The sequence below is a fragment of the Ornithorhynchus anatinus genome, chromosome 17, assembly GCF_004115215.2.
Source record: "Ornithorhynchus anatinus isolate Pmale09 chromosome 17, mOrnAna1.pri.v4, whole genome shotgun sequence".
NCBI lineage: Eukaryota > Metazoa > Chordata > Mammalia > Monotremata > Ornithorhynchidae > Ornithorhynchus > Ornithorhynchus anatinus.
In genome coordinates, this window is record NC_041744.1 from 32,318,379 (window position 1) to 32,344,957 (window position 26,579).

At 39.7% G+C, this 26,579-nt stretch overlaps 1 protein-coding gene across 3 annotated transcripts in view; it reads right to left on the reverse strand.

Annotated features, from left to right (window-relative positions):
* Nucleotides 1–3,168: 3,168 nt before the first annotated feature.
* Nucleotides 3,169–26,579, reverse strand: part of DCBLD2 (discoidin, CUB and LCCL domain containing 2) — a 41,372-nt gene continuing 17,961 nt past the window's right edge. Inside the window, exons 2-15 of one of the 3 annotated variants that reach the window (XM_029082021.1) lie at nucleotides 25,422–25,483; nucleotides 24,666–24,717; nucleotides 22,909–22,981; nucleotides 22,229–22,362; nucleotides 21,745–21,785; nucleotides 20,581–20,796; nucleotides 19,658–19,782; nucleotides 16,083–16,233; nucleotides 15,687–15,812; nucleotides 14,122–14,247; nucleotides 12,841–12,934; nucleotides 9,646–9,695; nucleotides 8,430–8,567; nucleotides 3,169–7,090 (exon numbers count right to left, since the gene is read on the reverse strand). In XM_029082021.1, coding sequence (XP_028937854.1) covers nucleotides 6,597–7,090; nucleotides 8,430–8,567; nucleotides 9,646–9,695; nucleotides 12,841–12,934; nucleotides 14,122–14,247; nucleotides 15,687–15,812; nucleotides 16,083–16,233; nucleotides 19,658–19,782; nucleotides 20,581–20,796; nucleotides 21,745–21,785; nucleotides 22,229–22,362; nucleotides 22,909–22,981; nucleotides 24,666–24,717; nucleotides 25,422–25,464 — 1,863 coding nt within the window. In that variant the 5' untranslated portion in view covers nucleotides 25,465–25,483 and the 3' untranslated portion in view covers nucleotides 3,169–6,596. The remainder of the gene's footprint in view (nucleotides 7,091–8,429; nucleotides 8,568–9,645; nucleotides 9,696–12,840; nucleotides 12,935–14,121; nucleotides 14,248–15,686; nucleotides 15,813–16,082; nucleotides 16,234–19,657; nucleotides 19,783–20,580; nucleotides 20,797–21,744; nucleotides 21,786–22,228; nucleotides 22,363–22,908; nucleotides 22,982–24,665; nucleotides 24,718–25,421; nucleotides 25,484–26,579) is intronic. The other 2 variants (XM_029082019.2, XM_029082020.2) reach the window with 2 other exon arrangements.

The following is a 26,579-nucleotide window of genomic DNA, read 5'->3' on the forward strand; positions in this document are numbered from 1 at the left end:
GATAGTTCCAAGCGTGGTAGGTCTTTACAATGTAAATTTCAGGCCTGTTCTATATAATGTATTGAGTGCTTATGTGCAGAGCACTGTACTATGCACTTGGAAGAACATAATAATAGAAATCTGCACTGCTACCACCCAGGACGTTCAGGTCAGGTTACCTACTACTTACAATAGGGGGTCGAGACCAGAAAGAACAGACTGTTTCAAGCGTGGAATTTCTTTACAGTGTAAATTTCATGCCTGTTCTAGGTAATAAATTTATTGAGTGCTTATTTGCACAGCACTGTACTAAGCACTTGGAAGAACATAATAATAGAAATCTGCACTGCTACCACCCAGGACGTTCAGGTCAGGATACCTACTACTTACAATAGGGGGTTGAGACCAGAAAGAACAGATTGTTTCCAGCGTGGAAGTCCTTTACAAAGTAAATGTCATTGAGTGCTTATGTGCAGGGACTATACTGAGCACTTGGGAGAACATAATCTTAGAAATCTGCACTGCTACCACCCAGGATGTTCAGGTCAGGATACCCACTACTTAAAATTAGGGGTCGAGACCAGAAAGAACAGATTGTTTCAAGCGTGGCAGTTCTTTACAAAGTAAATATCATTCCTATTCTAGATAATAAATGTATTGAGTGCTTATGTGCACAGCACTGTACTAAGCACTTGGAAGAACATAATAATAGAAATCTGCACTGCTACCATCCATGACGTTCAGGTCAGGATACCTACTACTTACAATAGGGGGTCGAGACCAGAAAGAACAGATAGGTTTAAGTGTGAAAGTTCTTTACAATGTAAATTTCACGCCTGTTCTATATAATAAATATATTTCGTGCTTATGTGCAGAGCATTGTACTAAGCACTTGGAAGAATATAATAATAATAATGTTGGTATTAAGCGCTTACTATGTGCAGAGCACTGTTCTAGGTGCTGGGGTAGACACAGGGGAATCAGGTTGTCCCACGTGGGGCTCACAGTCTTAATCCCCATTTTACAGATGAGGGAACTGAGGCACAGAGAAGTTAAGTGACTTGCCCACAGTCACACAGCTGACAAGTGGCAGAGCTGGGATTCGAACTCATGAGCCCTGACTCCAAAGCCCGTGCTCTTTCCACTGCGCCATGCTGCTTCTCTAATAATAGAAATCTGAACTGCTACCACCCAGGATGTTCAGGTCAGGATACCTACTACTTACAATAGGGGGTCTGGACCAGGAAGAACAGATTGTTTCAAGCGTGGAAGTTCTTTATAAAGTAAATTTCATGCCTGTTCTAGATAATAAATGTATGGAGTGCTTATGTGCACAGCACTGTACTAAGCACTTGGAAGAACATAATAGAAATCTGCACTACTACCACCCAGGATGTTCAGGTCAGGATACCTACTACTTACAGTAGGGGGTCGAGGTAAGAAAGAACAGATTGTTTCAAGCGTGGAAGTTCTTTACAAAGTAAATTTCATTGAGTGCTTATGTGCAGAGCACTGTTCTCAGCACCTGGGAGAACATAATAATAGAAATCTGAACTGCAACCACCCAGGACGTTCAGGTCAGGATACCTACTACTTACAGTAGGGGGTCGAGACCAGAAAGAAAAGATAGTTTCAAGCGTGGTAGTTCTTTACAATGTAAATTTCAGGCCTGTTCTATATAATAAATATATTTCATGCTTATGTGCAGAGCACTGTACTAAGCACTTGGAAGAATATAATAATAGAAATCTGCATTGCTACCACCCAGAACGTTCAGGTCAGGATACCTACTATTTACAATAGGGGGTTGAGCCAGAAAAAACATATTCTTTCAAGCCTGGAAGTTCTTTACAAAGTAAATTTCATGCCTATTCTAGATAAGTAATGTATTGCGAGCTTATGTGCAGGGCACTGTACTTAGCACTTGGGAGAACATAATAATAGAGATCTGAACTGCCACCACCCAGCACTTTAAGGTCAGGATACCTACTACTTACAATAGGGGGTTGAGACCAGAAAGAACAGATTGTTACAAGAGTGGAAGTTCTTTAGAAAGTAAATTTCATGCCTGTTCTTGATAATAAATGTATTGAGTGCTTATGTGCACAGCACTGTACTAAGCACTTGGAAGAACATAATAATAGAAATCTGCACTGCAACCACCCAGGCGGTTCAGGTCAGGATACATACTACTTACCATATGGGGTCGAGACCAGAAAGAACAGATTGTTTCAAGAGTGGAAGTCCTTTACAAAGTAAATTTCATTGTATCCTTATGTGCAGAGCACTGTACTAAACCCTTGGGAGAACATAATAATAGAGTCTCTAGTTACTTACTTTATACACCAATCAGAATTTTGTAATTTAAGGGTTTTCTTCTAATAGAAGTGAGAAACTAAATGGTTGCAGCAGACATGAACGTGAAGCCTGGAGAGCTGGGATGGTAGAGATGGCACAGCTGGCTTGATCCTCCCAGGAAAATTTGAAGCAGGAACTCACTCATGGGACAATGTGCTTCTAAGGAAAAGCAATACTTAGGGCAGGATAGAATCACTAGCTTCAACACAAAACTAATCTCAGAGCGGCGCTGGATAGGACAGCCAAAACAAGACATGGTAAATGGATAGAGGGAAGACAACAGGAAAGTCTGATGCGGAGCAATCAGAAATTGGGTCACTGCTTTTGAACAGACCGAGAAGGAGGTTATCAATGCTACCTGCCCAAGAGCTGGAAGGAATTGGTTTTAATCACTAGCAATGGGTGTTGCTATCTTTGACCTCTCTCAAAACCCTAGCTATTAAGGAAGTAATGTCATGCCTTTAGAAAAATCAGCATATTATTCCCCTAGACCAGGCAACATCTAGAGGAAAGCACAGCTAACATGGAGAAGGTACAAGTTACTAAAATAATGACACACTACATAAGATTCGTTATTTACACGCTGACTGGCTCAGCTAATTGAAGATTAAGCACATACCTGTCCTGTGATCAATCACTTCTTGACATAATCCACAGGAAATGCCACCTTGTAAAATGGAAGACATCATACTTTCCTTAAAGTTGTATGCTGCAATGGGTTTTCCTTCATGTCCCAACCAGGTAGGGATTTCCACAAATGCATTAACAATTCTATTGCTGCATTTGTATCCCAAATTGGTTGTTGCTTTACCAAAAAACTGAACAAAATAATGCTGTGTATATACAATTTATTAAAAACACTGGAACACACATAAACCTCTCTTTACAATCTAAATTCTAACAACATATACAAATACAGTGACTACAGTACGTGCCGAGGTAAGAAAAGTACATTCTGGGAGACTCACTAGCCAGTTTTGTTTCCAACAAAATACCCCAACACCTGCTCTGCTTCCACCTTCCCCCAGTGTTTAAAAAACAAGAATGAATGCTGCTGCTGATGAAATTGGGGAAACAGTGTCAGAAGCTGGGCTAAGAATAGCTGTCAATTTCAGAGTTTTGCAGCTTAGGGGCTTCATCAGGCCAAACAGAAGGTAAGGAGCAAACCCTACCACTGCGAGATAAAGGCATTTTAGCCAAGTGCCAGTAATTCCTGCAAAAGGGTTTTTAAAACATTCTTTGTCTCATAAGTTTGTAATGGAACTAAATTCTGTCTGGTGGTATGTCATCTCTAACCATCTTGGTTTACAGATAAAATTCAGAATGTACAGGTACCAGGTGATTCTTGACAAACATGGCAAAATTTGAGCCAAACAAGTTCACTCACCCCATCAGGGGAACCAAAGTACATACACCTTCCTCCAGCCAGCTTTCCTTACATGCAAAATCAACTTGACCAGTTTCTTCATCACACAATAAACACATGGTTAAATGCAAAGTGCAAAGAGTGAAGTGTGAATTTAAATAAAAGGGTTAGACCCAGCCCATAATAACAGGCAGGAGCCATTTAAATTTGAAACTCGCAACAAAATCTGAAGAATTCATAAGGCTGTGGCTAGAATTGTGCAGGTTCTTAAAATCAAGGAACAGCTAAATCAGATCACCCATTATTAACTTTGGGCAAACAATGGAACATTTTAGGAGTCCTTCAAATTTTTAAGCAATATGAAATTCAAGGCCATTTTGCCAAGAATGGCTTAGTACACATTTTCCATCAAGTGATTGTCTCTAGGCATCATCCATTAACTAAATGTGCCCCCCCCCCAAAAAAAACACTTGGGAAACTACATAAATGAATTTTTGTGGAAACTTCTAAAACTCCCTTTGAACTAAGCCCAGCTTCTGAACTAACGATCCGGGCGATGCATTTGACTTGACTCTCAAAATTTGGGCCATTTTTCTTTTACAAGCATGGCAAGTCTGCAGCAGGATGCATGTCTTGTAAAAACCACCTTTAGCTGTGCACCTCCCCAACAGTTTTCTCCCTGTGACAGTTTTTAAAGAAATAAGTATACAAATAATTGGGGTGCAACTCCTACCTCTTTGGGAAGTTTAGCAGTCATGAAGGCAGGATTCTCTCCCCAAAGCATTCCCTTGGTAGCAGGGTTTTCTCTATTCGTTCCAAGGGAAGAGCAAACCCTTTCAGTTGTTCCCCCGGGAGAGGAACTACCTTTGTTGAGAGTCCTACAGGCCCCATTCACATTTAGATTTAGAAAGAGCACAGTGCCGGCCGGGTGTTCTGAATGGTTACTAGCCAAACCAGTGGTATGTTTTGGTACCCCAGTGAACAGAATGAAAAAAAAAAAGCCTCACATTGCCTTGTATACAGAAGCTACAACAATTAAAAAAAGTAAAGCTTGCGATGGGAGGAGGGGAGAGGAAGTAAACGGTCCTTGTATGTAATGTAAGTGCAAATCCATATGAAATACTGCTAGAAGGAAAATAAATTAAAGCACATCTGATTACTTCACTAGCCCCAGCTTTCTTTGGAATTATGACAATCTAATACCCCCAGATCAGGAGAACACACAGTGCCACTCAGACCCCAGATCACTTTAGCAGTAAGTCCATAAAACTGGGCTAACGTGAACAACAAGATGGCTGTTGTGTTTACATAATATCCTCCAGTTTGGTCTCTGCTATTACACAAAGAAAGGTAGGTTGTTGGGAAGATGTGCTACTTCCCAACATAAAGTCAACACTTCCCTCTAGCTAGTGAGTTCCTTGGGGCAGGGATCAAGTCAATTTACTTTTTTGTCTTGTACTCTCCTGAGCACTTATTACAGTGCTCTGCACACAGTAAGTACTCAAATACCTTGACTGATTCCACAAGTAACAAGCAAATAACTTGCCAACATGAAACATCTAGCGCAGGTAAGCTAGTCTCAAAATTGCCTCTTCAGAGATGCCAATATGGCTGTCAAAGTATGCTGGAGGGCAGTTCCAAGAGGAATAAAGAGGCTCTAACATGAACCTAGCAAGGATATGCTGCTTGGCTGTTGGTCGTACATATGTCAGGAATTCTGACCAATCGATAGGTGGGTGGGGAACGCCAGCTGAGGCCAAACATGCTTCTAGCTGGTCGCCCCTGACTTTGTTCCCTTTTACCAATTTGATATAACGAGGTTCTTGTGACTTGTCAGTCACAAGGTTTACCTGAAAAGACTGCAGGGCCACTCTCTGGCTGAGCGATCCGCCAAAATGGAAAACAACGGAATCGGATGCCAGGTCTCTGCAAGGAACGGGACACAGAAAAGGCAGCGGCTAAAACGGGGCTGCCTCGGCCAGCAATCAAATCCGGGGACTGATGGCATTGCACTGGCTGGGAACTGGATAATTCCACAAGAACTGTACAGGATGATCACCGTTGAGTCAGCATGCTGTTTCTAGGGGTAGATGCCGACTGTCTCCGCCGAAACATTCAGTGCAGTGAGAGGTGCTCAGGCTATGCCGGGCAGACATGAGCAGAGGACCAAGTTGGAAGAAAATGAAAACCTTGGCAGCAGATGCTATGAGACAGCTTGACTGCCTTGGCAAGAACTCGCTGGGAAAAGCCATCACCTCACTTAATGGTTTCAAAGCTCAAAATAGTGTCAAAAGAAAAAGCCGACAACCCCGCTCAGACCACACAACTCCTTCCCGCTCTGGACTTCACCTCTCACTAAGTAAAGGTGGATCAAAAGTATGGGAGGGACAAGTATTAAAACAATTGCAGATATGACATTTTATGTTTTACATTGAGAAAGGATATGAAATGGTGAAGAGATCCAATTTCACATCTTTTGTACATAGATTTCCAAGAACTTTAAGATCGTTCTAGAACAGTACCATTGCAAATTATTACCATTAGGGCCTACTGGACCATCTCTCTAAATTTAGCATTAAATGTACCTGTAACTTTGATAATAAATATTTCCATCCAATGGGTTTTCATTTCTCCGAAGTGCACAAGATGGAGCTCTCTCGTCCTATCTTAAAAGAATATAGGATTTTACAGTAGTAACAGGCAAGCAGTAATCATGTGTTACACCTTCAGAACAAAATGGCAGAATTAGTAGTTTCCTGGAGCTCAACTATCACATTTTTTTCCCAACCATTTCAGTGACAGGTACTGAGTATACTTTTTATATATTACTAGGACTATTACAAAACAACACTGTGCTCTTAAAAATGACCTTTTGGAAAAAGTAGCATCACTGTCAGAGGACTTCTTTAAAGAAGTCCCCCTCACCTTCCCTCCTGGGGGCTGCCCCATCGTCTTTGTTCCCGGGGAAATGGGGCACGCACTGGGGCACCTGATACAACATTTCCTCTGGGGAGCCGGGGCCGGGCTTGCCTCCTTTCGGAGTGTCGTACTGGGCATGTTCAGAGGAGCAGCTGTCAGTCCGGGAGAGGAGCTGGTTGTAAGCTCCCATGAGCGGTGGGGGGCCCGGGTTTCCAGCGGCCTTGAAGGTGGAGGTGCCGGCCATGCTGACGGAAGCTGTGGGGTGCGACGACATGTCCATGACGATTGGGGTAGCATACTCCGGTCCAGATAGAGGCAGGGGTTCTGCATAGGCGTGGTACACTTCCTGTACTGGAGAATTATAAGGGTCCAGGTCGGCATAACCCGCTTCTTTCCCTTCTTCCGGTTTGAAGGTCGATCTCTGATGAAGTGTTCCCACAATCCCTCCTACCAATGGCTGAGCATATTCTGGGTAATACGACATGAAGAAGAAAATAGAATGCGTTTTAAAAATACAGCTTCAAACATTCAACCAATCCTCCCAGAAGTCCCTGCTTCCTTTACCTTAGTGGACCCCTAAAAAAACTTCTCCTCTGCCTTTTCTCTATCCCTCAATCCGGGGCCCAGGTCAGTCTGAACACCTGAGAGACCATCAGACTACCCCCAGGGTCCAGTCTCCTCCCTGGACTCTGAACATCGAGAGGTGAGTGGGGGTGGGGGGCTAGACCTAGGATGTTATACAGAAAGGGCAGCTTTCTAATAGTATGAACGCATTTCAGCATTTCCAAAACCATGTGTCCTTTAGTGTCTGGCACCAGAGAGAGAGAGCCATCTGCTTTTATGGGTAATGACCCACCAGGTTTCATTTATAGGGTCTGTAATTGTTAATACTTGAAAATATGGGTGTCAGGAAGTGATAATAATAATGACACTTGTTAAGCACTTACTATGTGCCAAGTACTGTTCTAAACGCTAAGGTACATATAAGCGAATCAGGTTGGACACAGTCCTTTGCCCACATGGAGCTCACAGTCTTGATCCCCATTTTACAAAGGAGGAAACTGATGCACAGAGAAGTTAAGTAACTTGCCTGAGGTCACAGCAGACAAGGGCAGGGCCGGGATTAGAAAGAACCCACAGCTTTCTGATTCCCAGGCCTGTGCTCTACCTGCTAAACCACACTGTTGGTGTGTAGGAGGAACTCTGTCATTTCATTTTGAATAATCACCAACACTTCAGTTCTCCCACCTGGATACCTGGGAGCTCTCTACAACATACTTTCTCAGGGCCATTAAGAGCAGGACTGGCCCACGTCCTGGGGTACTGCTGCTCCTTTAAACCATTACCACTTTCTGCAATCTGAGGTTATACAAGGACAGAGGGGGAACTCAGACATACGTAACCCTTGTCCTGTCAAAAAACTGACTTTGACAAAGCCAGAAGCCACCCACCCCATCGAGAGAAGAAAGAGGACCAGCAGGGTTTGGGCACCCCAGAAGGAATAAGAGATGTACATATGACACATTCACTAGCTCTGAGGGGAAGGGATTCAGACGAATCTTCATGTGGATGTTTAAAGCTCATTAGGAAAAAAAAAAAGAGAAGAGAGCAGAAGCAGTAGAAATAATGAATCAAGTAAGCACCTTAAGTGAGGAAGGAGCAAAGTGCTCTCTTTAACCCCAAACGTAAGGTGAGATTTCAACTGAATCCTTACAGTAAGTTCAGTTCTCAGCCAACACTCTATCCCAACTCCACACGAGCATCATGAGGGTCCCCACCTCTAGAAGGCACCCAGGTGGTTGGTTACCTGCAGTCTCCGTCTGTAATATTGTGGTCACTTTCCTTGGCCTCGAATGATTAGCCTCACTACTGCTATAGCGAACGGGAGTTTCCTCGGGCTCTGCTGACTTGGCAGGGAGAAAGCGCTTCATTCCTTCCCACCAGCCTTCATTACGAATGCAAGTAAAAGGGACAGGAAAAGAGAAATGTGTGTAACAAACGCACAGACTTCAGTGTTATTAGGGAACTTTTTTAGACTGTCAGCACTACAAATGGCTTTTTTTCTAAAACATCACCTCGAGCAAACAAATCATCACCAGAGTATCGGGTTTCATTAGACTGCTTTATGGGATATAAAGAGTGACCATGTTTCATGTTAGAATCATTTACATGAGCATTTCTAGAAACTTCATCAGGAAATTTTTCAATTCAGAGAGGAAAAAGTCCTAAGAGCATCAGCTGGTGGGCTGGGCAAGAGGTCTGGAAAAATTAAGTGGCAGTGGTGAAGGAGGAGAGGCAGAAGTCAAGAGGGTGGGATGGGGGGGAGAGCTGGGGTTGACAGAGGGCAGGCATAGCTGCTCTCTGGGATGGGACCTAAAGCCTCATCATCACATACTGGGAAGACTCCAAGTCTCATTTCTATTGAATATTCAACTTAATTTCTGTGAAGTTAGGACCCTAGTCCTTCTTAGGAAGTTAGAGGAATGAATGAAAGTCAAAATACCACACAGATCCCAGCCTCCCAAGATTACTTACTCTCCCCAACTTTAACAACCACCCTGGAAAGCCTAGGGAAGACTTCCAAAAAAATTCACTGAAACTAAGAATTGTGCTTATGCACCAGTTGAAGCATAAAAAAATATAATGTACATTAAGCACTTCCTATATGCCAAGCAATGTGTTAAGTTCTAGGGTAGATATGAGATAATGTAGTCAGATACAGGGAGGAAAAACAGGGAAGTAAATGGCTTGCCCAAGGTCATACAGCAGACCAAGTGGCAGAGCCGGGATTAGAACTTGGTTCTTTTGACTCCTAATCCTGGACTTTTTCCACTAGGCCACAATGACTCCCAACACTGCTTGGAAGTTAAAACAAGGATAGGACAAGGAAGGACAGAAAAAATCAGGGCTATCCAATGTTAGGGTCACTTTTGATGCTTGGTGAAGGTAATGAAGTTACCACTTCAATACCCAAGTCTATTGGGAAAATTTGAAATTGACTTAGAGAATGACAAATAAAGTACCTGCACGATCCCAATAAGGTAGGTCATAGGTTCCTTCTGTCTTTTTCTTTCTGGAAAAAACAAAAGTCGAAGACTTGATTTCAAGCAACTTGGATGCTCCATTTTAACACATCAAATGGTTATTAATCACACTTGCCAGTTCCCATTTGGCTGCAGACTGGGTTTGCCATCTGCCCTAAATGAGAGGTCACAAAGCCTTGCTCACTGAGCTTTCTAGCCTCTAGGCTGCAGTAGAGTAAACCACCACTAACCACTACCCAGAGACAGGATAATAATAATAATAACAATTGTGATATTTGTCAAGCAATTACTATGTACCAGGCACTATACTAAGCACTGAATTAGATACAGTGGGTTGGATATAGTTCCTCTCCCACTTAGAGCCCCCAGTCTCAATCCCCATTTTACAGATGAGGTAACAGGCACAGAGAAGTTAAGTGACTTGCCCAGAGTCACCCAACAGACAAGTGGCAAAGCCAGAATTAGAACCCAGGTCCTTCTGACTCCCAGGTCCTTACTCTATCCACTAGGCCACACTGGCTTCTCTTCTGGATGAAACAGTAATGCGGTCACATGGTCCATTTTCTTTGCCTCTCTTTTTTTCTCCTAAACTTAAACTAAATTAGAGATTCGGCAAGGTTTTTCTCCAATTGACTGTTTTACCTGGCCCACTCAAAAGAGTAAAGAACAATCAATAAATTGCATTTATTGAGGGCTTACTGTGTCCACAGTACTGTACTAAGTGCTTGGGAGAGTGTGATAAGGAAAGGATAAGATGTAAGGAAAACCTTACATCTAAACAAGGAGGGAGAAGAGAAATCTCAATGCTCCACTTCTCTATGACAGATGAATGTGTACAAGATAGATGATATTTGTGTGGATTATTTGAATTTTATTGAGGGCTATTTGCAATCAATCTAACATATTTACTGAGTGCTTACTGTGTATGTAGAACTGTACTAAGCACTTGGGAGAGTACAAAACATGTGGCCTAGTGGATAAAGTATGGGACTGGGAGTCGGAAAGGACTGCATTCTAATTCCGCTCTGCCACCTGTCTGCTGGGTGACCCTGGGCAAGTCACTTTACTTCTCTGTGCCTTAGTTACCTCATTTGTAAAATGGGGATAGAGACTGGGAGCCCTATGTGGGACAGGGGCTGTTTCCAACCTATCTTGTAACTACTCCAATGCTTAGTACAGTGTCTGGCACATAGTAAGCACTTAACAAATACCACAATTATTATTATATAACAGAAACGTTCCCTGCCCACAGTGAGCTTACATTCTAGAGGGAGAGACAGAAATTAAAATAAATCAATAAATTACGGATATATACATAATACATATACATATACATAATACATATACATAATGTATATACGGATATATACATAATCAGTCAATCTTACTTATTGAGCACTTACTGTGTGCACAACACTGTACTGAGCCCTTGGGAGAGTACCATATAACGATTAACAGACACATTCCCTGCCCATAACAAACTTATAGTCTAGAGGGGAGACAAACATTAATATAAATATATTATAGATAAGTGCTGGGGGGTGTGGTGAGTAAAAAAGAGAGGAAGTAAGGGTGACACAGAAGGGAGTGGGAAAAGGGAAATGAGGGCTTATGGAAGGCCTCTTGGAGGAGATGTGCTTGCAGTAAGGCTTTGAAGATGGGAAGAGTAATTGTCAGATATGGAAATGGAAGGCATTCCAGGCCTCCAGGTACAGTTTTAATAGTCAATTTCCAAAGTACTGAGTGAGACACAACATTAGATTCCATGCCTTGCCTTCTGTTGTGCTCTGCTCTTGATTTCCATTTTTAAGAGTCCACGGTTTGATGGAATACTAAAATCGAACCTCTCCCATTTCATTATGACCAACTGAGTTCCCTGTATTTATGGAGTGCATTGAACTACCATGGAATCCGTCGTTATTTTGCTCAAAGCTTACATTTAATTTGGTACTCTTTGCAAGGCTAATTGAATTTAAGATGCTGACTGTAAGTAGAGTGGGAGCAGGCAGAATTTCAGTTTATAGATGAGGCAACTGAAGTATAGAGAGTTAAGAACCTTGCCCTAAGTATTCAGTGATAATCCTAGATTTAGAAGCCAGGAGCCTCGATAATCTTGGTTTGTGCCAAGACCACATGCAATGCCATTAGTAAATTTGACCTCTGGTCTTTCAGCCTGGGATTCTGCCTTCAACAGAGGTATACGGATATGTACAGGAGTGGAGGGAAGCAAGCTCACTGTTGGCAGGGAGCATGTCTACCAACTCTGTTTTACTGTACTCTCAAGTGCCTAGTGCCTCTCTGCACACAGTAAATACTCAATAAATACCAATGATCGAGTGATTGACTGATGGCTGCTCTCCTTCCCAATTTGTAGAGGTTCATCCAGACTGCTTTCCTCTCTTGATATACACTTTCAAATTGGGAACCTGTTCATACTTAAAATACAGTGATTTGCAGTTCAAACTGGGAAGCAGCGTGGCCTTAGTGGAAAAAACATGGGCCTGAGAGTCAGAAGACTTCGGTTCAAATCCCTGCTTTGCCATTTGCCTGCTGTGTGGCCTTGGGCAAGTCACTTAACTTCTCTCTGCCTCATTTAAAATGGGTATTAAGTACCTGTTCTTCCTCCTCCCTAGGCTGAAAAGGCCAAGTGGAAAAGGGACACTGTCCAACTTGTTTATCTTGTATCTACCCCTCTTCTTGGCACATAGTAAGGGCTTAAAAAATACCACCACCACCATCATAACTGCAGCACACAATGTGAGTTATTGCAATGTTAGATGCTACTAGGGAAATTGAATCTCAAATTAAGAGGTTTATAGGAAAAATTCAACACAAGCGTTTGGGGGTAAGATACTGCTCTAATAATTGTTAGATTGCATATGTAGCTGTCCTGTGGTCCTTTTGGCTAAATTAACAATTTAAAACAGAGAATCCAAAATGTAGACTAAGGGATATATGAACAGAAATGATATACTCCTTTTCCAATCACTCCACTTCTAAACTCTGTGTTTTCTCCTCCTAGGGTCTCTTTTTAGAAACTGTAAATGTTTTTTGGGGGTTTTTTTAATCAAGAATCCTACTAGAAGATACTTGAAGCTTCTCTTCTTAAAACAGTATGAATCTGTGAGCCAAATTAACCTCCAAGTCCAAAAATAGAAATTCACCATTTATTACCTGTTTCTCCAATGCCACGCACAGACCAAGATCAGAATGAGGGTAGTGAGGACCATGACCAACACCGGTACTAGGACTGCTGCCAACGCTACATCTGAAATTCATTTTCAAACTCAGATAAATCAGCCACAAAAAGCTGGCCAAGCCAATATCAATTTATATAGAGATTCAGCCTGCCATCTGAAAGTTATGAAAGCCACCGTCTCAAAATACTGTTGATTCTAAAGTAAAGGAAGAAAATGCATGAAACATGAAGCTAGCATTGATTTTCAGAAAAAGCTTATGCTTATTTCTATGGACACATATGACAGTTTTTTCTTCTTTCTAATGAAAATTAACATCAAATTTCTTCAGTTTCTAAACTTCTACTCACAGTTGTTTAAACCCTCCCTTAATTCTTGATGAAGGGAATTCTAGATGAAGGGCTGAAACAAACCTGACCCAAAAGCCTTGGCTAGCTTAAATCCTTTCAGCACACACTGCTTTCCACCAAAGAACAGGTTAGCAGTGTGTTATGTATTTTTCAGTTGAGATCAAGAAAACCCAGAGTAGAAGAGGTGATGACCCAAAATTGGAATAGTGACGAGAGACCCCTTCACTACAATACATGTTCATTTAGATTTGTCTTTCATAATTATACTTTTTTTATTCCAATTCCCCTGGTAAATAGTCGAACACCATTAAACACAAGGCTCAAAAAGCAGGGGTCCATCACTGCTAGAACAGTGGTGAAGCTTGAGAAATATTAGCTAATGGTTCCCTGCCATCTGGAAAGACAGAGGAAAGAAGCAAGGAGACAGAACAGAGCAAACACGACAAACTCAGCCAAACTGTCAACAAACAATCAGAAGCTTCTGCAATTTTTTTCCATCCTAAGTTGAATTCAACCTGAGGGCATATACAAGCCTTCTGTTGGAGAAGAAGCTAAAGAAGGAGATTTTGCCAGCTGCAAAATGCTAGGTATAGAAATACCTAGTTTCACTCATTGGGTTTAATAACTTCAGTATGCAAAGAAAAGACTTTTAATTACCTATTCTCTGAACTTCAAAAATGCATTTACCACACTGTTTCCTCATTGGATGTTCCTGATGGAACAGTTTGTTCTTTGGAAATGGCCCAAATAACTACATTTGACTTTGCAAGGGCATTCATTTTGAAAGGATTCCTGAGGCCTCATTCTGCCTTCGTGTCAAGGCTATCTTAAACAATTTCACTAATTTGATTCGGATTAATTTAGTACATAATACTAAATGCCAGTCTTAATCTTGAAAGTACCAGTACCTTTGGCTATGTTGGGAGTTACTGTAGTGTTTCTGATGTCTGGAGTGGAGGTGGTTTTGGCCGTCTGCAGGGAGAAGTCGTTGTTACTTTGAGGTGGTGATGCTTGAGTAAACTTTGAACCACGATCTTGAAAAGAGATTTTTAAAAAGTTAGCTTTTTATGCCTCCGTAATCTCCATATAAACTAAATAACAAAACTTTGTCACAAGACAAAAGTTACAAAAGGTCTAAATACTGCAATATGTCAAACTAAATACCCATACAAATCCAAATTTGCAGGCTTTTAGGGTTGAAGGTGAAACACTAGTGAGTATTCATCCTCTCAAGGATATTGTGAAGGATATTGAGAAGCAGCGTGGCTCAGTGGAAAGAGCAAGGCTTTGGGGTCAGAGATCATGAGTTCGAATTCCGGCTCTGCCACTTGTCAGCTGTGTGACTGTGGGCAAGTCACTTAACTTCTCTGTGCCTCAGTTACCTCATCTGTAAAATGGGGATTAAGACTGTGAGTCCCACGTGGGACAACCTGATTCCCCTGTGTCTACCCCAGCGCTTAGAACAGTGCTCTGCACATAGTAAGCGCTTAACAAATACCAACATTATTGTGGAGGTTAAAAAAAAAAAACTGCTATGAATCCATTTTTATCCTCAAAGTCCCAATGCTTTTGGCCATCGTAGTGTTTCTGGTGACAGAAGAAGTGGTTTTAGCAGTGTGTACGGAGAAAACATTGCTGCTCAAAGGAGGCAGTAGTTGGGTGACTTTTGGAGCCTGACCTTGAGGATTATAAAAGGGTTTACTTATTTTGCCTATGTAAATTCAAATGTAACTAAGTAAACCACTTTAGAACAGCATCCACTGTACAACCACCAGGGAGCAAACTTACCTAGCAGAATAAATACCATACGCTCAAATGCCTTCAGAGTTAGATAGAAATTGCCTAGGTCAACCTCCCAGTATACAACGGAAGGGGGAATTACATATATGTGGTCTTCACGCTATAGAGTCCATTAACTTAAGAGCAAAGCATTCATTCTCATCTTTAAATGCCTTGTGTAACTCACATATTGAAAAGCCCTTTTATCTTAAAAGTCCACAACTGCATTTGTTCTTGGAGTAACCCCTACTTAGCATTGAGACGTAGGTACTTAGTGCACTTTCTCTCTGAATGAATGATCTCATTAGAAGTTTGATATCTCTGTTTAATGGAAGAGGTGAAAAATACAGTCTCCCCCATCTAGACTTAGCACGTAGTAAGTGCTTAAATTCCATTATTATCATTATTATTATTAGACTGTAAGCTCCTTGTGGGCAGGAAACATGGCTACCAACTCTGTTATACTATACTCTCCCAAGCAGTTAGTACAGTGCTCTGCACACAGTAAGCGTTCAATAAATACCATTTTTTGTCGGTTTTCAATTTGTGTCAACATCCACAGCAAGAAAACACATACCTAGGAGAGGAGAAGGTAGGTGGGTGATGAAGATACAAAAGATGATCAGAGTAGTTAGTAAGATATCAAGTGCTTATTAGGTGGAAGGTGCTGAGGTAAATATAAAATCATCAGTACCTTTGGCTACGTTGGGAGTTACTGTAGTGTTTCTGATGATTAGAATGGGGGTGGTTTTAGTCGTCTGCAGGGAAAAGTCATTGCTATTCTGAGGTGGTGATGGTTGGGTAAATTTTGGAGCACGACCTTGAAAAGAGATTTTTAAATAGTTAACTTCTTTTGCTGACATTCTCTCAATTTGAAACTACAAAATATTTGAAATGAAATTAATTTTCCACACAGGGCTCGCAATCTATGAGTTGGGGAATGCAGGCATGTTCTCCCCATTTGATAGATGAGGAAACTAAGGCAGACAGCAGTTAGGGGACTTTTTCTTAAGATAATACTCGTTTGACAGTAGGTAGCAATTCATGTCAGTAATGCTGATGGGTCATAAGATAGAATCTGTAGACTTACCTTTAGGAATAAATTGGCATCCTAGTAATTCCACTTTCATTGCAATTTTCTGGTGCCACTGTACAGGGTTAACTCTGACAAAACGTGCAATAATGGGTGGGATAAAATTATTGCGAACATCCTGGTGATAGTCCGTGTTTCCTTGAAATATCTAGAAAAGAAAAAAATGGCATTTTACATCTGGAGTACTCACATGATTTAACTTATTAAAATTTTCTACATCCAATGTTTTTATTTTGTCTGAATACTCTTAATGAAATCTAATACCAAAGAGTGTCAAAGTTCAATCATAAGGAAAATTATCAAAAACCTGACAATTTATGAATTTCAACAGTTGTACAATAATAGAATGTTGAACAGGAATAACTTCAAATGTTTCAGCAAACTAATATAATTTGGGAAGATGACCCCAATTACGCTATTTGGAGGAAGACTGGGTTAGGTACTTTATATCTAAATAGCTGTAGAATTTCTAATTCAATACAAGCACTTTATATCTACAAGTCTTAGGGGAAATTGATTTGAGGGCCATGACCAGCGTTTGTCTCCACCTACAGGACAACATAAAACAAGGCAACATTTATATGATCATCCATCACTAACCCACTAAATTCCTAGAGAAAATAGAAGATTAATTTAGGGGTGCCAAATTTTCATGCTGAGGATGTAGGCAAACTTGGGGAAATAACATTTCCAGCCATTCACCCTTGAAACATAGAAGTCAGCAAGGGGAATGTTTCTTAATAGACTCATTATTATTATTAATAACAGTATTCATATTATATTTGTTAAATGCTTACTATATATGTCAAGCATTGTTTTAAGTTCTGGGGTAGATACAAGTTAATCAGGATGAACACAGTCTCTGTTCCACATGGGGCTCATGGTCTAAATAGGAGGGAGTAGGATTTAAACCCCATTTCACAGATGAGGAAACTGAAGCACAGAGAAGTTAAGTGACTTGCCCAAGGTCACACAGCAAGCAATTGACAGAACCAGGAATACAACCCACATCCTCTGACTCTGAGGCCCCTGCTTTTGCCATAGGCAATGCTGCTTTTCATATTCTGCAAGGTTCAAATGTTTGTTTTCCAAATTATTTTAGTGGTTCCATTTGGACTAGTTGGCAAATAGGATACTTTTTTTTTTGGTTTAAAAGAGTTTTGGGATTTCTATTTAACCTTCAAAATTGATATGAAAAGTGAATTTATATTACCAAAATTTCTAAGTTCATTTAAATTTATATATTCCAGATTCATATGCAACAACTTTAAGGTTAATGCTTCTTCAGTACTATTACTACTTACTACTTTAGACTTGAAAATGATGCTAAGGGTGAATGAATATCGACTCCGTAGCTACCTGATGGCACAAAGACCACAGTAAGATTGCCCTTGCTTAATCAGTCTTTAGTATCATTCAGAACAAATCAATACCCAAATCTTGGTTTTAAAGTAAGAGCTATTTGGGGTAGGGAGAAGAATGATTAAACACTTGCATGAGAAAAAAGGAAGACTGACCATAGGTATCGGTTACCCAAGGAGACACCCAACTCTTACAGCGTGAAGGAGGGGGAAAAAAATGACTGTTTTAATAACGACCAAACTTTAGAAATCCATGCCAAACTACACATCTTGCCTATTAACTGTGGAAACACTGACAATTCACCACAGAGGTGCACATGACCTGGTGAAAAGAGCCCCTAAGCATGGAAGTCATAGGACTTGGGTTCTAATCCTGGCTGTCATCTGCCTGTGTAACACTGGGCCAGTCATTTCACTTCTTGGTGCCTCGTACAATGGGGATTTAATACCTGACCTCCCTTCACCTTAGTCCATATGTGACAGGGAACATATTCAATCTGACTGTATTGACTCCACCCCAGCGCTTAGTATAGTGCTTGGTACATACTAAGTGCTTTAAAACCACAAATTATTATTATGAGTGCACTACATTAACCTAAATCAATCATAACAGAATTAGAATGAATTTGCAAATTAAGGTAAGTCTCTTCTGGTAGTGAAACTATGAAAATCTCAACAAAATCTAAAAATATTCATTTCTCTTGGAGTAGATGTGCAACCTTAATTTTAAAAAATAGATTAAATTGGTTTAAGCTATAAAATACCAAACCCCTAGTTATAAAACTTTTAAGCTTTACTGATACCATGTTTTTACTGAAGGATTCTTTAAAAAAAAAAGTCTTATTATCCATCTCTTTGAATATTTCTTTAAAATTGAAAGAGATAACTGTTTTTGGATATCATTGGAATAGTTTGAACATGGCTGATATCAAAAGATTTAAAATTCTATTTGCCCTGAATCCAAGCAAAGCATTTTGTAAGCTTTAGGTTTTCATACCTCATTGTACGCAGGGAATGTGACTACCAACTCTGTTATATTGTACTCTTCCAATCGCTTAGTACAGTGCTCTGCACCCAGTGGGTGCTCAATAAATACAATAGTTTGATCGATATCCTATAAAAATTAAGCCCATCACAGGCAGGAAATCTTGATCTATTAGCTGACTTCATAAGATGATCTATGTGCTAATGGAAGACTACCAAGTTCAACTGAAGATTTATTTTATGAAAAGTACAAATATCAAAGTAACAGTAATATTTAACTGTAAAGTGCCTCAATTACTTCAAGGGTAATAATCGGGATTTTTTTTCTAAAGATTATCCAATGTTAAGCTCCTTTAATATCCAGTGGTTCCTTCATGAGTTTCATAAGAGACAACATAAAATTCAAAAAACCACACAAAAATTATTTTTAAAAAACAAAACAGAAACCATTAATTAGAAAAATGACTAATATTACTGACAGAGAAAAAATGATTTAGTGCTGCTTATAATTTTCAAAGTGGACTGTATTTTCCTTTTTTTAAAACTGTGACAAACTTGCACTTTCCTCTTCCCATTTGGAGATCCTGAAAATGGCAGGAGTGTGTGGAGAAGGGGAATGAGAATGGGGCTTCCACTGAATTCTGATACAACCACTTAAACATTTCAGAATAAGGTGGAACTAAAGTCAGTAAGTACTAAGCCAGTATTTCACTCTCAATACAGGTCACAAGCATTTAAAGTTAGCAAGAGTGGCTCTGGGAAGTTTAATTAGGGGCTGTTCCAACTGTAAAACATCTCTCTCTCTCTCTTTCTCTCTCTCTCTAAATGTATATATGTATTGTAATATATATATATATATATATATATATATATATATATATATATAAATTGTAATATTTCATGAAATTGCCATCAAAAATTCAGAATTGACATCAGTCTTTGCTGGAATAACCACGTGATTAAGATTTGATCTACCATAACCAGAAGAGGGCAGTGTATGACAACAATACTACCGTTTTCATGCTCTGTAAATCATTTTAAAAACAGAACTACACACATTTTTATCTCTCTTAAATTATTTTATTGCAGAATTACCATTCATAAATGAAAATAAATTGGTCCCAGTAAGAAAAATGCCATTTGAAAAATCTCATGCCTTGTCATATGGTCCACATCTGAAAACTGCATAAGCTTGCAAATAGATATCTGAAGAAGTAGTAGTTTTACCTTATCCTGCTCAACACCAGGTTCTCTGTATACTGTCCATTTCTGTGCATCATCACTATAAAGAATTCTATAGGCAGACACATAGTAGTTGTGCTCTACCTTGGTGGATCCAGTAGTTATAATGCCTGTGAACATGAAGGTTTCCTTACATAAATGCCCAAATTCCTCTTATTGTAGTCAAGTTGCAAAGGATTGATATGCAGCCTTCTTGTCATTTTTCTAAGCTTTGATAAGAATCATATATAATCACATCCAAGAAAGGGGTGAGTAGGGAAGAGTATGAATTGAAAATAGTATTGTAGTCTTGGCCTTTCTTCCCTGAGAGCTAGAATTATATTTTGGTTTTGAGAAAGAGCGAATGCTCTGAAGACAAAGATTTCATTTTAAGATGTTAGTTTCAATATACCATTGAACTATATGTCAAGGATTGTGCCAGAATTACTATCTGTAAATGAACACTGGATATCTAAGGGACCATGGAATCAATGGGTTTGAGTTTGAAAAATGAAATGATAAAAACAATCCATTTCTGTTAATCAAGTTTGCTTGAATCAACACCAAAAAAGTTATTCTACAAGCCAAAGAAACTGTCCTGAAATTTTATACCCCACAGTCCATTCTTTTAAAATTAACTCATGAGCTCAGTATTCTTCAAGTCTGAGGACCCAGGAAGAACAGCTTCTTACCAAGGTTTTAAAGTTACTATTACTTAAAAAAAACCACCCAAAACAGGATACTGAAAATAGCTTTACCTTTCTTCACAAAACTACCACCTGAAATTTAGTGCACCAACCTAAGAAAGTTTAATTATAAGAGCAGATGTTCCAGTTTTATAAGGAAGCTTATGAGGGGCTTCGCAAGAGTGGCCTTCAAATATATCTTGGAATCTGCGCTCAATTTAAATGCTTTGGAAAGCCAGTTACCTGTTATTTTCTTTTCCTTATTCAAATCAATCTGTAGCCACTGATATTCATCAGTGGCCAAAGCAGCCCATGGAGGTCCGGATCTTTTCAGTCTGGCTCTTTCAGGCTTCCAATTGTGCTCATGGCCCATACTGTCAGTCCACTCCAATACTGAAGATGCAGTTATCTGAGAATCAGGGATGACGCCAGATTCCATTCCTAGGGTTCCGTAACAACCTGGACCATATGAGAAATGATCAGATCCAAGTGAAAAACTGAAACTGACAGCTGAATGAGCTGGTACTCAATCTTCTACTGTCAAAGTGGTTGATGGTGGTTATTTCCCCTTGGGAAATAGTGATTTCAGGATACCCTGCAGGCCCTCTCTGGGTGGATCTTGGACTGGAAATACCTTCCTCCCTGACTGGAGTTGCAGTGTTGGGAAGGGACACCTAGTGTTTCCAATACTGAGAGGAGATGGCGTGAGGTAAAGAACAGTGAGGGGGGTTAGAGGAAGATCAATCAATCAGTCAATCTTATTGAGTGCTTACTGTGTGCAGAGCACAGTATTAAGCACTTGGAAGAGTACAATATAACAGAGTTGGTAGACACGTTCCCTGCCCACAACAAGCTGACTAAAAGTCTAGAGGGGGAGACAGACAATAACATAAGTAATATACAGATATGTACATAAGTGCTGTGGGGCAGAAAGAGAGGTGAATAAAGGGTGCAAATCCATGTGCAAGGGTGACAGAAGGGGAAGAGTTCTGAAAGGCAAACAGTGAGAAGGAACAGTAGAGGAGAGTAAGAAAATAACAGTGTTGGGGGAAGTGGAAGTATCGTACAAAAGAGAGGGAGGGAAAGGGAGACAAGCAACAGAGTATGGAAAAAAAAAACCCACGGGGGATAAGGAGGACAGACAAAAAGAAGAGGTGAAAAAGAACATCCAGAGAAGAAAAAGGGAGAAAGGGAGACAGGGAAAAGAAAAAACCCAGAAAAAAAAATTAAAACATTGTGTATATATATATGTATATATGAGTCAAAGATCAGTTTCTGGAATTCCTGATCAACAAAGAATATGCTACAGTTTCTCCTGAAATTTTTAATTTAAAATCAGTTTTACTAAATTAATTTAAAGCATTTACCACCAAACATCAGCAGCTACAGAGCTAGCAAAAGCCTCACCTCTGGTTTTAAATGTAAACAGACTGGCAGACAAATGTCCCCTGTAGAAAACAAAGAGAAAAGTTTTAAGATGACAATCACTTGATAGATTTATGTTTGCCTTCAACAACAAAAACTTATTCCTTCCATTTCTTTAATTATAGAGGTACAGTCCTATAAATATGGCATTGGATGCCAATGATATTAAAAAAAAAAAGATTTCCTCTGTCATCAGTGAAGTGAAAAAAATCTTGCTCTACATCAAAACCTGTCACATTATCAAACTAGACAAAAAGGAAATGGAAAATAAAACTAAACCAAACATGCTTGAGAGTTCTGTGCTAGATTTGGAAAGATAACCCTTTTCCCTTCACTCAGCCACCACCAAATAATACAGTATTGGGATAGACTTATTCTTTGAAGAGGTACTGCCTTAAACTATTTTCATCTACCCCAGATATGAGAGCTAAAAAATGTAAAACAAAGAGACAGCAAATGTACTTACACTAGGGAGGTGACGTTGTTGGCCAGAGAACTTTCATAGTATGGAATACCTTTGCTGATTACAACACTGATTTGGCCACCCAAAATATTTGACACCACTCCTGCATGCACACCAGCCATGCACAGCGAAGATGACTTGGGGAGGGAAAAAAACATTAAGTTTTCTGTTCTCTAGGCTACTTTTGGGTTACAAGCAAAACATCTATTCTTCCCCACTTAATGTTTCTTTAAACATTAATATTTAGCCTGAAGTTAGTCTTAAGGGTCCATTTGGCTAAATAAGTTATTTGAAAGGAAAAATGCATGCAGAAAAAATCACCACACAAACACAGGAGAAAACCTTGTTTTTACTTTGTAGAAGTGTGAAATCATTAAACTCAAAATTCTATTTCCTTAAAGGAACCAGAAATTAGACTGGTGAAAAGATAATGAAAATTGTTCTAATGGTTGATCTCAATCAGCATCATTACCAAATAAGAAGAGAAAAGCTATTTAATCAGAGAACCATAGAAAGAAGACAGCCTAAGAATTAACATGCAAGAAGGTTCACTGTTTACATCGCCAATTCAAAAAATATAAGAACCACAAGAGAGGTGATTTATGTTTTAAAGTTCAAATTTGATAATAGGGTTTCTTTTTATTATTTTTTTTTAGAGTGAATGCTTATTCTACTTTACTCACATCTCTATATCCATGAGGGATAGTTCCAGAAACTTCAGCGAATGGAATCAGACAACCAGCTGGACAGTATTTACTGAAAGAAAAGGAATAGTTGATTAAACTTTATGCCATTGCACTTTTAATAAATGCTCTTTTTAAAATAAACTTATTAAAATACTTGTTTGGCTTTTAAGAGTGGTGCCATCATTCTCTAGGCTTTTGCTTAACAGATGGTATGTGACAATTTGAGACCATATGTCAAGATACACAGACAAAGAAGTATTTTTAAAAGCAAACGGAGACTTCATTTACAAACTTGTCCCTGTCAAAAGTAATTTGTAGCAGCCAAACAAAGAAAAAAGAAAAGAAAAACGTTTACTGAACACTTTGGTAACCTAAGAACTCTAAAAGAGATAAATAGTTAGACTATGGGCAAATCTACAGCAGGATTTATTGAACATCCACTCTGGAGCAGGTGTCTTGGAGCATGCATTGGAAGTAGAAAACATGATCTCCCCAAGAGGTGAGACCTGAGCGATACAATTAGTCAATAGTATTTATTGAGTGCTTACTGTGCAGAGCACTGTACTAAGTGCTTACAAGAGTATAACAGAACTGGCAGACCTGTTCCCTGCCCACCAGGAGTTTACAGTCTATCCTCTCAGCATCAAGCAGCAATTTCTGACCATTTTCTTTAGGGGACTCCATCAGCTCTCTTCCTGTCTGCTCTCTGTCGACCCACCTCAGCTCACCCTCTTCATTCTTTCCAAGCCGGGAACTCCCTCCTTCTCCCCATTTTCAAAATGCTTCTGAAATCACATTCCTCCCAGAGGCCTTCCTTCTCACTGCTTCAAATCATTAGCCCTTAAGTACTAACAACCCCCCTTGCACATACATATCTTCACTCTTATTACTTCCACCTAGCTGTAATTTAATGTTGGTATTTGTTAAGCGCTTACTATGTGCAGAACACTGTTCTAAGTGCTGGGGTAGACACAAGGGAATCAGGTTGTCCCACATGGGGCTCACAGTCTTAATCCCCATTTTACAGATGAGGTAACTGAGGCACAGAGAAGTTAAGTGACTTGCCCAAAGTCACACAGCTGACAAGTGGCAGAGCCGGCATTCGAACCCATGATCTCTGACTCCAAAGCCCGTGCTTTTTCCACTGAGCCACGCTGCTTCTCTAAGGGTGTTTCCCCTGCTAGACTGTGAACTCTTTTAGGGAAGATCTCAAGTACGTTAGCTATCATACACCTTGTACAGTACTCAGTCTACAGTAGGTGCTCAACAAGTGCTACTGACTGGTTGATTTACTGACTGATTGAATCCCTTTGTTATTCGCAAATTTTCTTTTGGAAAATTTCCCACATTTTAGGGCGGGAATAAAATCATAAAAGACTGGTGAATGTTCACGTGTGGCTGGAAGATGGGAAAAGCCTCTCAGTTGCTAGGCCTTCCAAGTTTACTCTCCCGTAGGACCTGGAAGGAGGAAATCCCCTATGTAGCAAGGAGAAGCAGGAAAGTCCCTTCTACCAGTCCCAAGTAGGAATGGATTTAATAACCAGAATCTCAAGCACCATGTTTGGTAGGGGCCCTCACACTCTTTATCAATCAATCAGATTTTTTGAGAGCTTACTAAGAGCAGAACACTATACTAAGCACAGAGTATGAGCTTTAACTGAAAAACCAATCCCGAGGGCAGAGAGATATAAGCCTGGGATTTAGGAACCTTGGGAAAATATGATAACTAAAGAAGTGTTCACAATCAGTCTTACCTATACTCTGGCTCTTTAAAAAGAGTTGCTGTATCCAAGCAAGTGATTAGATCTAGAGAAACCAAAAAAAAGTAGAACACACTTCAGTAAGGTTAAGAAAGTCCTAAAAAGTCCTTTCAGAAAAAATGGGCAAATTTTGAACACTAATCAGAAATTTTATTAAAACAGTCTATTAAAAATGCTGAGTGGCTAGTGGAAGTTTTGCTTCTGCTCCACGGCTGTTTAGCTCCCAGTTGAGTTCTCCAAGCCCGACAGGAGAGTCACTTCCTGACTCGGAACCAATTAAACCAATAAGCTGGAAAAAGAAGGACTTTTAATTCTACCCACCTCCACGCTCTCTTTTCCGTTCTGGAAGATCCCCAGTTTAGCCCTACTCTGGGTCGCTCCCTGGCTGTCTTAATTCAGACCTGACAGGAACCAGCCAGTGGCTTTCAATAGATAAAGTCTCTGCTTAAATGAGACAGAGGGAGGGCACTGAAAGTGTAGTGGCCATTTAATATGAAATTTTATTTTTACTTTGTGAATACCATATAAGTGCAGAGGACTAGCAGATATTGGGAGACCTAATTAAAAGAGCTTCAAGAGAATCAGTTTTATTAAAACAGTTGCCAGGGTCCAAAGATCATCATTATTTAGCTTCTCCTTTTAACACTGTAGAAGAGAGTACAATGACCAAACCAACATTTCTTCTCTTTTAAAGACAGAATAAACATGAGTTAGGTTGGTGCTACCTTTGGTGAAATGTAGATTACTCACCTGAAACTGGTGCTCTCCAAAGGTATGTAGCACACCAGATCATGATCTGGTGTGTGACCTACCTTCAGAAAAGAAACATAATAAGAGAAGCATTTTTCTCTCCATTTCCCTCATCGTCACTTTTGGGCCAGGGTCTGCAGTGGGGGACTGCTGATCATATGAGGAATGTCTGAGTATGTATGGTAAATAGTTCCAGCAACCCCATGAAGCTACAAATCAGTACTGATCTCTGTTTCTATGTAGAGAAGCAGCTTAACTCCATTTTAGCAAAATCAGTACAACAGGCACTAGGTTTTTTTTGAGGGGGAAGGGGAGTGATGCACTTTTCACAAATACAGAGTTAAGAAACAATTAGATAGAAATTGCTTAAAATCCAAGAAGGCAGAAAGATTTAACAACTTGTGAAAAAACACTTTTTAAAACACAGACTCAAAGTCATAAATTCAGAGGACTTCACCCTACAATAATCCAACCCAAATGACAAAAAACTGTGATAAAATGTTTCTTTAATATTTCATAATCAATCAACAGTATTTATTGGGCTCTTACTTTGTGCACAGTAATGTACTGAACCCTTGGGACAGTACAATATTGGCAAGGTACATGTCTGCTACTTCTGTTGTATTATACTCTCCTTAGCACTTGGTACCATGCTTTGTACATACTAAGCACTTAATAAATACCGCTTATTGACTGACTCTGCAAAACAGTAGTGAAAACCCTCTTTAATAACCAGATTTTCAAGAGTAAAAGTGACCTTCAACATTTTTTTTAAAAAAGGAAGCATTCTTCTTTAAGTGCCAAAACTTCAATTAACTGAAAAATAACTTCATGTATCCCAAAAGTTCCTTGCCATGAGAGTAAAAACCTTAAATATAAAGATAAGCTAAAATAAGAAGAAATGAAATTGTATCTTACACAAAACTCCTATATGTGCCACTAAAAGTAAAAGGATTTTCACAAAAACAATTTTAACTCATTCATTTATTCAATCATGTTATTGTGAGCTTACTGTGTGCAGAGCACTGCACTAAGCACTTGGGAGAGTGCGATACACCAATACACAGTCACATTCCCTGCCCACAATGAGTCTAAAGGTGGGGAGACAGACAATAGTACAAATAAATAAAATTACAGATATGTGCATAAGAGCTGTGG